This window comes from Saccopteryx leptura, chromosome 9, assembly GCF_036850995.1.
Source record: "Saccopteryx leptura isolate mSacLep1 chromosome 9, mSacLep1_pri_phased_curated, whole genome shotgun sequence".
Classification (NCBI taxonomy): Eukaryota; Metazoa; Chordata; class Mammalia; order Chiroptera; family Emballonuridae; genus Saccopteryx; species Saccopteryx leptura.
The window spans coordinates 39,003,057-39,017,413 of NC_089511.1; the positions used below are offsets into that span (position 1 = coordinate 39,003,057).

At 53.0% G+C, this 14,357-nt stretch overlaps 1 protein-coding gene across 1 annotated transcript in view; it reads left to right on the forward strand.

Moving 5' to 3' along the window:
- Nucleotides 1-3,357: 3,357 nt before the first annotated feature.
- Nucleotides 3,358-14,357, forward strand: part of PIEZO1 (piezo type mechanosensitive ion channel component 1 (Er blood group)) — a 74,128-nt gene continuing 63,128 nt past the window's right edge. Inside the window, exon 1 of the mRNA XM_066349290.1 lies at nt 3,358-3,707. Coding sequence (XP_066205387.1) covers nt 3,644-3,707 — 64 coding nt within the window. The 5' untranslated portion in view covers nt 3,358-3,643. The remainder of the gene's footprint in view (nt 3,708-14,357) is intronic.

Sequence of the window (14,357 nt, forward strand, 5' to 3'; positions counted from 1 at the left end):
AGGAGGGGTAGAGAAGCAGATGGACGCTTCTCCTGTGTGCCCTGGCTGGGAATCGAACCCGGGTCTCCTGCACGTCAGGCCAACGCTCTACCACTGAGCCATCTGGCCAGGGCATGTTTTTAAATTTCATTTATGTTGTAGTGTGTGTCAGCTTCATTTGATTTTATGGCTAAATAATATTTCGTTGTATTGATGGGCCACATTTTGCTTACCCATTCATCTATTAATGGACACTTGGGTTGTTTCCTCTTAAAATTAATTTTTAAAAATATTTTATTTATTGATTTTATGGGAGGAGGGGGACAAGAAATATCAACTCACAGTTGTTTCACTTTAATTGTTTATTGATTGCAAGTTGTATGTGCCTTAACTGGGCAAGCCCAGGGCCTCAAACCAAGCAAGGATCTCAGCGTTCCCGGTCAGCACTCTATCCACTGTACCACCACAGGCCAGGCATCTCTTAAAATTGATTTTTAAGTATAGATTAGTAATGACTTTATTATCCTTGGGTACAAAATTAAACCTGAGTGATAACTTCCCCTCTGATGACACAGTTGCCATGGCCCTTTCTTGCTCTTTGTGAAACCTGACCACTTTTCTCTAAATTACTATTTTCATCAACAGTAACAGTGTGGGAGGACCATGAATTGTGGGTGGTGGGAGAAAAATGGCTTTGGAATTGGAGTTAAGAAAGCTGGCCCCTGTCAAATGACCCCACCCTCTACCCCCTTCCCTCCTTTTTATGTTCTCATCTACAAAGGATTAGAACACAAGTTACTGACCCACCAGGGCTGCTGGGCAAGTGGGCAATTCGGGAAACCCTTTTTGGAGAATCTATCTCTGTTGTGCTCATTTTAAATTTATTTTGTGAATAGGTGATACACGCAAGTAATATAGCAAAAAATCAAAATAGCACCAAAGAGTATTTCAGTGACCATTATGTGTCCCTCCCACCTAGGCATGCCCTCCCAGAGTTACAGTGTCTAGCAGGCATGGGTGTTACCCTGCAGCTTTTTTCCAGTTGTAATATTGTATCTTAGAAATCATTCCCAGTGGTAATACTGTATCTTAAGAGATTGTTCCATATGGATACACAGAGTTGTTTGATTCTCTGTAACCCATGGGCACTACTCCATTGCAGGATACACTGTAATTTAGTTACCTTCTGCATTGAGCGAACAGTTTTCTCCAAATCTTTTGCTACTCACAATCCTTGGATAGATATGCTCTGTTCCTGTGAGCACACCTGCAGGACAAGTTCTGAGATTCCCCCTTTGAAGCCCCCATGCTGGAGCCTGGAGGGTGGGATGCTCTATGAGTCAGGTCCCAAAGCTGCTGTGGTAGGTCTTGGGACTCCAGACATGCCCTTCTGGGCCCTCTTCCCTCCCCCTCATCCCTGGGTCCTCCTATCCCCCTGCCCCCCCCCCCCACAGACCATGCTCTTAGGAAAGGGTCTAACCTTATCTTCTAGGCTATAGAAGGACTTAGCTTAAAGGAGTGGGGTTTTTTAAAAATAATTTTAAAAAATATTATTTATTAATTTTAGAGAGGTGGGGAGAAAGAGAAAGCGGGTTGGAGCAGGAAGCATCAACTCTATTATGCGCCTTGACCAGGCAAGCCCAGGGTTTTAAACCGGCAACCTCAGCGTTCTAGGTCAATGATTTATCCACTGTGCCACCACAGACCAGGTCAAGGAGTGGTTTTTAAACTTTTTTTTTTTTTTTTTGCATTTAAACCTTTTATGCAAACAAGTTGTCTTATATAACCTTTTATGCAAACAAGTTGTCTTATATCCCTTCAAGACCCAGTTCTGGTGGGTATCAGTGTCCCCAGCTGCCCCCATGATCACCCCAAAGGCAGGCCAGGCAGAGGAGGGGTCAGGGGAGCCCTAGTCCTGATACAGTGTCTGTTCTGCTCATTTCTAAGCCTTTGTCTCTCTTTTTTCCTGCCCTCCTCTCCTGGGTCCCCAGCCTGACTAAGAATGATAATGGGGGAAAACTGAAGGGACAGATAATGATGCTTCACTGGGTGCATGTTGCTTCACATCTACTTTGACATGGTCTTCTCTTTAATCTTCACAACTCCAAGGCTTGGGGCCACTGCCCTACTTTATAGATGCTCTCGAGGCACTGGGGGGACGGCCTCCTGGGCCATAAAGCCAGCAGCTAGGGGAGCTGGTTGTCCTTCCAGTCATCTCTGTTGATACTGAAGCTACTCAGAACCTGGCCCCAACCCCTGCCAAGGGGCAACCCAAGGCAGCCAGATATGGGCCTTTCCTTAAGGCTGGCCCCAGCCATTGTCCCAGAAGCTGGAACAGGCACATTTGCAGGTGGGTCTTGGGACACTCAGTCTGCTGGGTCCAATTCCCAGACTCCTTTGTACTCTGACCTTGAAGAGACATCCTGAGGCTACAAGTCTTAGAGGGTTCAAAAAAGTCCAGGGCCAGACATGACTCCAGCTGTGATTTGAGACAGCAAGAAGCAGGAGAGGTGTGGATAAAGCCAGCCAGCATTTAAACACCAGAGTTCAGGAAGGTCTGCCTTTTTGGCTTTTAAGAGTCGGAGGGCCTGGGCCTTTGTTCTGGCTGGCCTCAGTTGGCTGGCCTGGGTCAGTGCTGGCTAAAGGCTGTCCCCACCACACCCCCTGCTTATTCCCCCATGCTGCCAAGTTGGAGTGGCAAAGACCAAACTGAGGTGGCCTGAATGAAATGCTTAGCACACCCTGGACTCGGACCCTGGCCTGTCCACCCCAGGGGACAACAGGCCTCGGAGGGTGCTCTGGCTATTGCAAAGTGATTAGTGCAAAGTTGGTGGTGGTGGAGGGTGCAGCTGGAACCGGCCCTTTGCAGTCCACAGCCGGTCTCTCCTCGCTCCAGTCTGGCCCAGTGCTGGTCTTCTGGGCTGGGGCTCTGAGCCGGCCCACGGTCCCCAGGGGGCGCTGCGTCCCCACGTCTGCAGCAGCAAAGTGAAAGTCGCTATGGCCACGCGGGGCGCCATTGCGCGTGGGGTACTGCCGGTGAAGCCAGGCACTAGGGAGCCTTTCTTTAGAGCTCTGGCCGGTTCGCGGGGGAGAAGAGTTTCTGCCCACCTCCACCGGCACACCGAGAGACAGTGCCAAGGCTATTGAGGGGTGGGGGTCTCGGATCTCGGGTCTCGGCTTGCCAACCGCAACCCAGAGAGCTGGCGAGTTGCGCGGGCGCGTGGGGCAGGAGGGGTGCCGAGAGCGCCGGGTCGTCGAGGCAGCGCGGAGGCGGGCACGCTGCGGAGGGCGGGCGAGCGGGCGGGCGGGGGACCGAGCCTATAAAGGCCCGCGGGCGGCGAGGGAGGGAGGGAGGCAGCCGCCAAGCCGCCAAGCCGCCAAGCCGCCGTCCGGCCCTGTTGAGCTTTCGCGAGCTGCCGACAGCCGCGCGCTGCTATTGCCCCGGGGCAGGGCTACCCTCGGAGTGGACGCGGGCCCAGGACAGAGAAGGAGTGCGCGGAGGCGCTCGTGTCCTCGCCGACCAGCCGGGGGTCCTGGCCCTGGCGCCCGGCACGTGCGGCCACCCGCCTTGTGCACCATGGCGCGCCCAACCCGGATGCCCCGCGCCGCCCCTTAGCGCCGCGGCGGTCCAGCTACCCCGGGCCCACCCGCGGGCCCCCCGGGCATGGAGCCGCACGTGCTCGGCGCCGTGCTCTACTGGCTGTTGCTGCCCTTCGCGCTCTTGGCGGGTGAGTGGGGCAGGCGCGGCGAGCTCTGAGCTGGGACACGGCCGTGTCCCGCTCCCACTTCCCGGCCCCGCCGCATGCAAGGCTGGCCGGGCGGGGGCCGTGTGCAGGCGGGCGCGGAGACTCCCCCGGACGCGCGGCCTCGGCGCCCGCATTCCAGAAGCCTGAGAGCGCCGGGGCTACGGGGGAGGCCGGGGCAGCGCGGGCGGTCTCGGCGGCGCCCCCGTCCGCTCGAGCGGCTGGCTGGGAGGGGGACGGAGAGGTGGCAGCCGGGCGCCCACGGTGCGGCCCCGGGAGAGCGTGGATGATGCCTCCGCCTGGGTGCCAGGGACCACGGTTCCCGCGAGGAGATTATTTGCTCCTTTGGACGGGCTGGAGAGCTGGTGGTGGTGTGTGTGTGTGTGGGGGGGGGGGGGGGGCACGAATCTCTTTTTCTGTTTCATGTTTAAACACACACACACACACACACACACACACACACACACACACCAATCTCTTTTTCTGTTTCATGTTTAAACACACACACACACACACACACACACACACACACACACACCACGCAAACTTGCATTATGACTTCCTGACCAATGTGGGAGAAGGCGGGCTTCCTGCCTGGAGCTGTTTAATCTGGAGCCTCCAGAGCAGAACTAATGTCTGTGCCCTGGGCGCGGCACCCCCACTCTTCCCAGCACGTCCCTAGCCCCGCCGGACTAGGGCAGGCCCGTGCTTTGGAAAAAGTAGTTCGGGTTCCTCCCTGCCCTTCCCTGCTCAGTGCCCTGGCTTACTCAGTTCGCTTGCTCGCTCGCTCACTTGCTTTCTTGCGCTCTTTAGTAGCTGGGCCCTGGGCTGTGGGAGAGGACCCTCCCTCCCCCAGGCCCTGGCCATTGTATCGTGGTAACAGAGCAGAGCGTCCCCAACCCAGTCATCACTCCTGGGAAGCACGTCCTATGGTTCTCCGTGCTGTAAGGCCTCTCTGCACCCTTCCTGCCTCCGCTGTGCCCAGGGCAGGGTTCCCAGAAGCTCATTCCACCCTTCACACTGTCCTCAACTCCTTCCACGTGAGGCTGTCTCTATTGGGTGTGAGCTGGAAAGTTCTCTGGTTAAACTAATTTACGGAACCATGGAAAGATTTGCATTAGGTGCAAACATCTGTCTCTTGGGTGGAAATCTGTCAGGCCATGGTGGATGGGGGTGTTTTTATTCCGAAAGCCTTTCCAGAGCCTCCTAACTCACTCCAGGTAGGCCTCTGCCAAATCCTGTTGTAGGCAGGCACAGGCACCCAGTGGCTAGACATGCGGGGGATCCACAGCAGCCTGCACTCTGGCTCCTAGACAGACTGTGTTTTGATTTGTAGCAGAGAAAAGTGGTGAAACTTGGGAAATTTTTCAAGACAGGAATCAATGAAAACATTGAGGTTGGAGAGGAGGTTTTGAGTCCTCCCTTGTGTGGACAGGACAGTCTGGGATGTGCATGGGAGAGTTTGGGGTCAGCGACCTGGGCATCGTGCCTCTGGATAGTCAGAGAGTACAGCCAAGCAGGACAGACCCAGCTAGAGGTGGGCTTAGAAGCTGGTGACATGACAGGTGGGGGAGGGAAGGTAAGTTTCTGAGAGGCACAGGCTCATCTGTCCTCCCCATAGCACACCTGTGACTTCCTTGGCCCTTTGAGCTAGGGAGAGAGTCAAATCACTTAGCCCTGCAGAGGTGGGGGTCCTTCCTGAAGGGTGTGCGTCCCCTGGATGGTAGAGTCTCCTTGCATAGGGTCAGCAAACTTTTTCTGTAATGGGCTGGATAGTAAATATTTTCACATCATGAAAACTTTGGATGTTTTTCCAACCATTAAAAAATGTAAAAACACTCCTAGCTGTGGACTGTGCCAAAACAAGTGATGGAACAAGATTTGGCCCGAGGCCCAGAGTTTGTTGACCGAGAATTAGGCAGGGGTCCTGGGGTTTTTTCTGTGTCTCAGTTGCTTCTCACACGGCTACTGGGAGATTTCTCTGGTCCCTCGACATAGAGGTGGCTCTGGCTCAGGGTTTCCACCTGGGTCGTATTGGAGTCACCTGGGGAGCTTGATGACTAATTCTCTGTACTTGTTGCTCAGTTTTTCTGTAAACTGCCCCCAAAATAAAGTCTATTAATTTTTTTTAGAGTCCTGGTGTCCCGGCCATACCCCACACTGACTCTCTCATTGTAGGGCTTGGCTTCAGCATTTTTTCTTCAGCTTTGAGGAGGGTGATGTTGAGCCGGCCTGGCGGGTGATACCTGAGACTCTCCGTCCAGGGCGTGGGCAGCTCGTGTCCTTAGGGACCCACTGGCTGTCCTGATGATATCAAGGCCCTGCTGCCTTGCTGGAGGTAGAGTGTTCACTCTGTTATCTCCTGAGCACCTCCTCTCTGACAAGCTCTGGCTGGAAGTGGCTATTTCTACAGTTTGGGAAGTGAGAGGTGGGTGCTAGGTAAGGCCTTCAGAGGATATTAGTCATACTTGCGCCTTGTGCTGGCTCAGGCAGCAGTCATGGGGAGGGTTTGAGTCATCCCGGGATACCCCTCGCCCCTACGCCACGCCTCGTGTAGTGCAGCGTTACTGCCCGAAAAGCTCAGCCCAGCCTCTTCGTCATGATAGACTTCTCGATTCCCCCTGTGAAGGGTGGAGGCCTCCAGCAGCTCACCTATTGTCCCTGGCCCTGGACGATCAGGACCCAAAGCTGGAAGCTTCTAGAGAGATGTTTTTGTGAACCATTTTGTGATCCCCATAGAACAAGCCACATCTCCTGAGTCTGGACCTTGCAGGGGCAGCCAGAAACAAACATGGGAGCTGAAAGGGAGGCGGCAGAAGGCAGAACTGGTCATGCAATATATGGCTTCTGCCTGTGGGATGGGGCCTCAGGCCCGAAGGCACACCCACCATACAGTACACCGAGGCGCCACTTGCACCACACTGATTATCACTGAGAAGTGTTATTATTTAGAACGGGGCACTTCCTCCTTTTTATAGTGTTGTCACCGTCACTGCCTCCCCTTTGAGGAAGGCAGGACATGGTCTTCTCTCAGCAATGAGAAAATGAGGTGTGGGCCTTGGAGCCTTGTTAGCAGTCCAGGTCTGAGAATCATTTGCCCAGTAACCCGTTAGGGGCGACACTGTGCTTGGCTCTCAGAGTAACACAGATCTGGGTCAGTCTCATCCAGAGGCCATGCTCTGCGGTGCCACTAGGAAAGAAGGCACTCAGACTGAGTGGCTGTGGAGCTGGGGGTAGTCCTGCTTTCTGTGTGCCCCTGGAGGTCAGGTACTGCTTAGTGCTGGCCGTGGGAGAGCTGAATGAGTTAGAAGGACTGAGGTGCCTGATTGACAGGATTGAGGGTGTGTGTGTGTATGTGTGTGTTTGGGGGAGGGGCCAGGGTCTGTCCAGGAGCTGAGGATGGGTCACTTGTGGTCATCTGTATGCTGTCATCCTGCTGGCAGCCAGGGCATGGAGAGCCCAGGGCCTAGCCAGGAAGGGTCCTACAGAGGAAGTATCGTCCCTGGAGGCGGGAGGAGTGCCCAGTCTCAGATCCTGGCCTCACAGGCGCTTCCTGGGCGGTGTCTCCCCTGATCTGACAGGGTACTGAGTTTACTTTCAGTGCTTACGGATGGGGAAGGAGGGCAGGCCTTCTTGACTCCCTTGGCTCAGAGTGCAGCTGTGGGGGACTGCTCTCTGTGGTGGCTGGGAGACGGGGCCAGCCCACCAGAGGGGCTGTGGATGTCTCCACTCCTGCCACCACTAGCTTCAGGGTCCTGTGTAGCCTCCTTTTACACTCTTGACCACTCTGGTCCTCAGAAACGCCCTTTTCCTTAGACTTCAAGAAAATGTTGAGCTTTTCTTTATTGTCTATTTTAGAAATATATAGACCTTTTTTTTTTTTTTTTAGATATTTTTAAATTCATTTTAGAGAGGAGAGAGAGAGAGAGAGAAGAGAAAAGAGAAGGGAGGAGGAACAGGAAGCATTAACTCCCATATGTGCCTTGACCAGGCAAGCCTGGGGTTTTGAACTGGCGTTCCAGGTTGATGCTTTTATCCACTGCGCCACCACAGTCAGGCAAAAAATATAGACTTATTAACCATAGATTTTCCCTTTCTGATTGCCAAAGCAGTTTGGTCCTTCCTTGTAGTAAGGACCAGGCGTCCCAGAGCAGTTGGTAAGGCAGCACGTGCCTGCCAGCCAGTGAACCCTCGTGAAGTGCCTGCCTCAACCTTTTCCTCAAGGGGGTACAGTGTGGCCAGAAGCACAGTCCCCAGCTTTCTGTCCCCCTCAGCCTGAGTTTCCAAGAGAGGTGGGTGGGGTGGGCTAGGACCACCTGCTCTATACTCTTGACCTTTGAACTCCTTTGAGTAGCCTGTTTTCTGGATGAGGAACCTGGGTCTTGGGGAAGTTATTTCACTTGCCCAAGATCACACAGGTAGGCAGCGAGGAAGCTGGGGCTGACATCTTTTCCTTCCTGGGGCAGGTGAGCCCCATACCTGCTGGCCGGATATCGCCCCAGTGGTGGGAGACCCTAGGGCAGAAAGTCCTGGGGAGGACGGGGGGAGGATGGGACAGGACAGATGGGGGAGGCTCCGCTGATTTTGCTGAAAGGGTGGGTATACCACAGCAGCCTCTGTCCTCCTCTGAACTCATATATATTAAATTTAGTTTTAATATATAACTAATGTGAGGGAGAGGCCCTTACCTCTCCCTCTGGGCCTTAGTTTCCTCGCCTATAAACAAGACAGTAAAAGCTTGAAGGCCGCTCCCAGGCATCTGATCTGGTCTGCAGGGCTTTGGAAGCGAGCAGAGGCGGGGCAGCCCCCCATGCACAGTCCTGGTGTGCCAGAGCCCTGGAGCGCTCTCCCACACGTGCCAGCACTCTGGGCCCATGTGCTGGGGGGTCAGCGGCCAGGTTGGGCCTCCAGGGAACAGAATGGAAGGACCCACCCACCACTGGGGTCTGTGCACACAGGGCTGCCCGGCCAGCAGTGGGCAGGTTCCAGGAAGGGGGAGGTGAGTTGTCTGGTGCTGACCAAAGACCTCAGGTATCTGCAGCCCTGCCTCTGCTAGCACACATTATGCAAACCCACAGGTTTCTGTGAGCTCACCCTGAGTTTTTCCCAGATTCATTCAAGCGTTCTCTCATCTAGATCTCGAGGGCTTGAGCTCTGGGCGGGAGCCATTGGCCGAAGTTTTGGTTCAGGGCCAATGGTGGTGGACGTGGGAGGGGCTAAGGTACATTTTTCTCCCTTTCTCACCAGGCTATGGTTTCCTTGGCTGTATAAGGAGGTCTTGGGTTCCTCAGCTCCTGGTTCTTTGGTTCTGTAAGTGCCCTTACTGTGTTCATTCACGCAATGGTGTGCAGAGCACAGATAGGCAAGACACATGGTACAAAAAATAAGCCACACAAAACAGTCTCCCCAACTAATGCTGCATAAGATAGGGTCCTCAAGTACTGCTATACACAACAATGTCTAGGCTAGGTACGGGGCTTGCAGGGCAGGGGGGAAGTGAGCACAGGCAAGGCTATTCTGCTGGAGGGAGAGAAGTTGGCACCAGGCAGGATGGCAGCTCCAGGGTCCCAGACCAGTGCACCCCCAAGGGTCATTACCTCTGCCTCTGGAAGGAGTTAAGTGGGTGGTTTGATGGCTGGGCGTATTGTGGGGGGTACATTTTTTTCTGGGCTCAAATCCCCTGGTGATGGCCAAGTGGAGGTAGGGCAGGAGAAACGCTGGATAAGCCGAGTAGATAGTTGGGCCATGAGACTTGATCTCCTCCCTCAGTTTTGACTTTTTTTTCTTTTTTTTTTTTACAGAGACAGAGAGAGAGTTAGAGAGAGGGATAGACAGGAACAGAGAGAGATGGGAAGCATCAATCATCAGTTTTTCGTTGCGACACCTTAGTTGTTCATTGATTGCTTTCTCATATGTGCCTTGACTGTGGGCCTTCAGCAGACCGAGTAACCCCTTGCTTGAGCCAGTGACCTTGGGTCCAAGCTGATGAGCTTTTTGTTCAAACCAGATGAGTCCACACTCAAGCTGGTGACCTCGGGGTCTCGAACCTGGGTCCTCCGCATCCCAGTCCGACGCTCTATCCACTGCGCCACCGCTTGGTCAGGCTGATTTTTTTTTTTTTCAGTTTTAATATATAACTAATGTGTAAGTGCTTTTTATAAAATGGTGAAATTTTAAATCGGATAAGTGAAGTTCCTGTTTTTAACTCTCTAGGCCTGTCCCTGCCTCACCTGCTCTTTGAAGACCTGGCCAGTGCCCTGTGGGCCCTGTGGGACCCTGTTGTCCAGGCCTGTCTGCCCTTTCGTTGGAGGATAAACATTTCTGCCGTGTGTGCTGCCGACAGCCCTGTGACTTGGCTTCCCCCCTGTCCTGGCCAGGCTGGCACCCATGGCCACCGCTCTCCCTACTCACGGGAGCTGAGCTTGCTCCCAGGCCTTGGGAATCACAGCAGTGCTGCCCTCTTTATCTCCTTTGTGTTTCTTGGGGGTGGGAGCAAAGCCGGGAGCTTTCCGGTTTTGTAGATGAGCAGCTGCTGGCTGAGACTGGGCAGCTTGGTGGGTCCTGGGGCAGACTGCCCATCATGGGGAGGTGAGAGCCAGCTGGGAGTGAAATGGGGCAGTGTCCGGGCCCAGACCAGCACCCGGGTGACGCCAGGGCACCCTCAGGCTGACATGCGTGGCCTCCTGATTCCCTGAAGCCATCTAGGGGCCTTTGCTCAGTGGGGTGGGTCCATTTTTCTGGTGTGTTTTAATAACATAATTATAGGGAATATTTTTAGGTTCCCTCTAACGGGCCAGCTGTTTACCAGGCTTCTATCTGCACACTGTTTTCTCCATAAGTATATATAGCCAAGGCCACTTCTCCTTCCTTGGGTTCAGGCTAAAGAGGGACCGTGGCCACCTCAGCCACCTCCTGTGGTTTCCTTTGCCAGTGAATGGGCGGCTGAGATGGGCCTAAGAGCCAGTCGGCTTCTGCAGAGCAGGCGGGGGCCCAGGGGCCATGCCTCCATCCCAGGTCCCTGAGCCATCAGGTGGGGAGGAGCTGGCCCAAGCAGGGAGCCGGGAGCCGAGGCTGGGGCAGGACATGCTTCCTTGGGCCCCTTCCAAGCTGCTCCCAGCTCAGCGCAGACCCCACAGCGCCCCAGCGTGCCAGCTAGGCCTGTCCTTCCCCCAGCCCTCCTTGTCTCTCCTGCCCTTCGAAGGCCGTCCTGTGGATCCTCTGGGGGAAACAAAAGAATAAAACTGCTATGTAAACAAGATTCCTGAGGCCAGCAGGAGCAACCAGAGGTTTGTGACTGTGGCCAGGGCTGGAAGGCAGGGCAGGAGAGGGCCAGGTGTGGGCCCTGTAAGTGGGCAGGGCACCTCTGAGGAGGAGCCCACTGGCCTGAGGCCTGGGTCTCAGTCTCGGAGCCACCAGCGCCTGAGCGCCTGTGGGGCTCCATCACATACCCGCTCCTCCTCCTCCACTGCGGTGGGTCCTGTTTTGCCTCTGGGAGGGCATGGCTGCACCCTCCCTCCCTCCCTTCCTCCCTCCCTCCTGTTCACTTGATTTCTGTTTATGGTTAAACACCATTAAAACAACACATCAGTATAACAACTTGAAAGGAGTTTTTGAAAAGGAAAGGAAATCTTCCATTTACTCCTCCTAACTAAGCTGTTTGTCTTTCCTTTTCCTTCCCTTATGGCCAGCAGTAATAGGGACCACCATGACCCAAAAGCTGTCGGGAGCCCCCAAATGCCAGGCTTTGTGCTGCACGCGTCTCTCTCCCTACCGGGGGCGGGGTGTGCTCTTGTGCTGTGTCACAAAGGAGCAGGTCTCCCAAACTGCTTGAGGTCTGCCTGCAGGTGTGAGAGTGCCCTGGCAACCTCTGGTCCAGGCACAGTTTAGAGCTGGTGTGCTAGTCGCCTTTTTCTGAAGTCGTTGTAGAGCCACAGCTCGCCAGGCCTGCTGAATTGTCTGCTCTTGGACTCTGTCTGCTGTCTGAGCAGCCTGTTACCTCAGTGGTTTTCAACCTCTGGTCTGAGAAAGAGTTAACCACCCCTGATGTTATATGAAGATTACAGACCCATTGATTCTAGACTATAATCTTCATACAACATCAGGGTGGTTAACTCTTTGACGGTTGGAAACCACTGCTGTACCTGACCTTGCTCTTGCTCCTCACCTTTGAAGTTGTCTGGCCACCTCCTCCAGCTGACTGGCCACTTGAGCACAAACCTCTGCATTATTTCTCTAACTCAGTGTCCACTTGTCTCCCTACCCCCTCTGCAACCTCCATTCATGTCCACTGCCATCACGCCCTAGGCTGGGACACACATGGCGGCCTTTTGCCTTCCCTGCCCCAGGCTTCTGGCTCTGTATCCAGATTTGTCCCAAATGGCCTTCCTAAGCTATCTGAGCAGCAGTTCCTCCATGTAAAGCCCTGAAAACGGCCTACTGTGAAAGCCCTGATCCTCAGCCTGGCACACGGCCCCCAATCTTCCATTCTCCACTCGGAGTGAGTCCTCAGTTTTCCTGCCTGCTGCTGGCATCAGCAGTCTACAGGCAGTGAGCGTGCTCACTTCTCTCGATGGGTGGTGATAGTCCCATCTCATGGATGGGACATAGGGGTGATATCATGGAGGTAGATGGTAGTTAGCACCAAGTCTGCCTTCCTCCAAAGCCGGGGTTCTTGCCGAGACACTCCTGCCTCTCAGGGAGACCCAGCCCTTGTGCCTTCAACCTGTCAGTGCATTGGGCAACTCCCCGGTTCCTCCTTCTGGCTGTGTCTCATTCCCCCACAAACACCCAGCTTCTGTCTTGCCCCCAACACCCCAAGTTTGTTCTTGCTCTGGGTCCCTGCCAGTTGTTCCCTTTGCCGCCATCTTCCTGTAGCTGCCCCTCCTCCCTTCAGACTCTGGGGCACGCTGCTGCCACGTTTATTCACTTGGCAAATGTGTTTGCAGAACCTGCTTTAGCTGGGTCCCGACACAGTCCCCATTGGGGGACAGCACTTAGTGCATGCGTTTGTGTTTTCAGCCAAGATAACGTCAATAAACATGGAAAGTGCCAGGATCCTAAGTGTCCCGTTTGACAGTTGAGTACATTCATATTACCACCTCTCCAAATAGGACAGAGGACACTCCTGCCCCAAGAGCCCCCATGTCCTCTTTTGGTCTTCCCCCTCCTGGCTCTCTGACTTCTGTCACCCTAGGTCAGTTTTGCCTGTAGTTGGGGTTCATGTTCGAGGGACCATCAGGGCCGTGTGCTTCTGTGCCTGGTGTCTTCACTCATTGTAGAGTTTCTGCAGTTAGTCCAGGCTGGCAGTGGTACCTTCTTTTTTAGTGCTCGTTAGTGTTTTTCTGTTGTACACACCACATCTGTTTATCCGTTCTCCTGTTGTGGGTTGGCGATTATAAGTGAGGCTGCTGGTTGTGTATGTCTCTCTGTGGACATGTACTGAATTTCATTCACTCCTACACGCCTGGGCGTGGGGCTGCCCAGTTCTCCAGGTTACATTGTTTCCGCTTCTACTCATGGGGAAGGTTCCAGGGCTCACACTATCGCCGGCATGGGTGCTGTGACCTCTGATTTTAGCTGGTTCATGGGCATGAGGTGGTATCTTTATTCTCTGTCACCCTGATGTTGATTCCCTTTGGTATCTTTTGTGATCGAGTCTCAAAGTTATTAACTCACTTTAAAATTTTGCTGTCTTTTTATTTTTGATTCATGGGAGTTCTTTATGGATTCTAGGTTTTAGGTCTTTATCAGTTATATATGCACTGCAAATATAGGGTGTGGCAAAAGTAGGCTTACTGTCTTGTGTCTATGTTACAGTTTGTTTGTTTAATTATTTTAGGTGAGAGGAGGGGAGATAGTAAGATGGACTCCCACATGTGCCCTGACCGAAATCCATTTGGCAACCCTATTTTATTTTTTTAAATTTATTTTTTATTGTCTTTTCTTTTTAATCACCTTGGGATTTCTCTCTCTGATTCCTCACAGTCAGTGGTTTGCCAAGGCCAGATTTTTTTTCTCATTCAAAAATCTAGTAAATGGGGTCTATCACCAAAGCAACAAAACAACAAAGCAATTTTAATTATAGTTATTCAAACAAAGCCTCTATAATTCTCTGTTTATGGCAATAAGAAAAAATACTCGAGACAATCAATAAATCATGTTTTCCTTTTAATTAAAAAATTTGAGACAATTCATTAATGTTTTCCAATACACTATTTGGAAGGCAATTTCTGATTCAGGCTAATCAGACAGTTTTCTAATGACATTTCAGACCAGATTGAACTTCACATTCTATACTTAGAAAACACGTGGGGTCGATACATTTGAGTGCTAATACAAGGCTAAGACCTATGGAATAAAACAGCTGGCTCCACGAAGTTCAACAAGCCACACAAAACTGAAAGGAAACACTTCATGCCTCTTTGTTGAATTCTGTTTCTGGCAACCCTATTTTAGTGTCTGAGGCTGATGCACTTGGACCAACCGAGCTGTCCTCCAGGGCCATGCTTGAACCAATTGAGCCACTGGATGCGGGAGGAGAAGAGGGAGAGAAGGTAGAGGACTGGGGCTGGGGTTGGGCGAGAAGCAGATGGTCGCTTCTCCTGTGTGCCCTGACCAGGAATTGAACCCAGGACG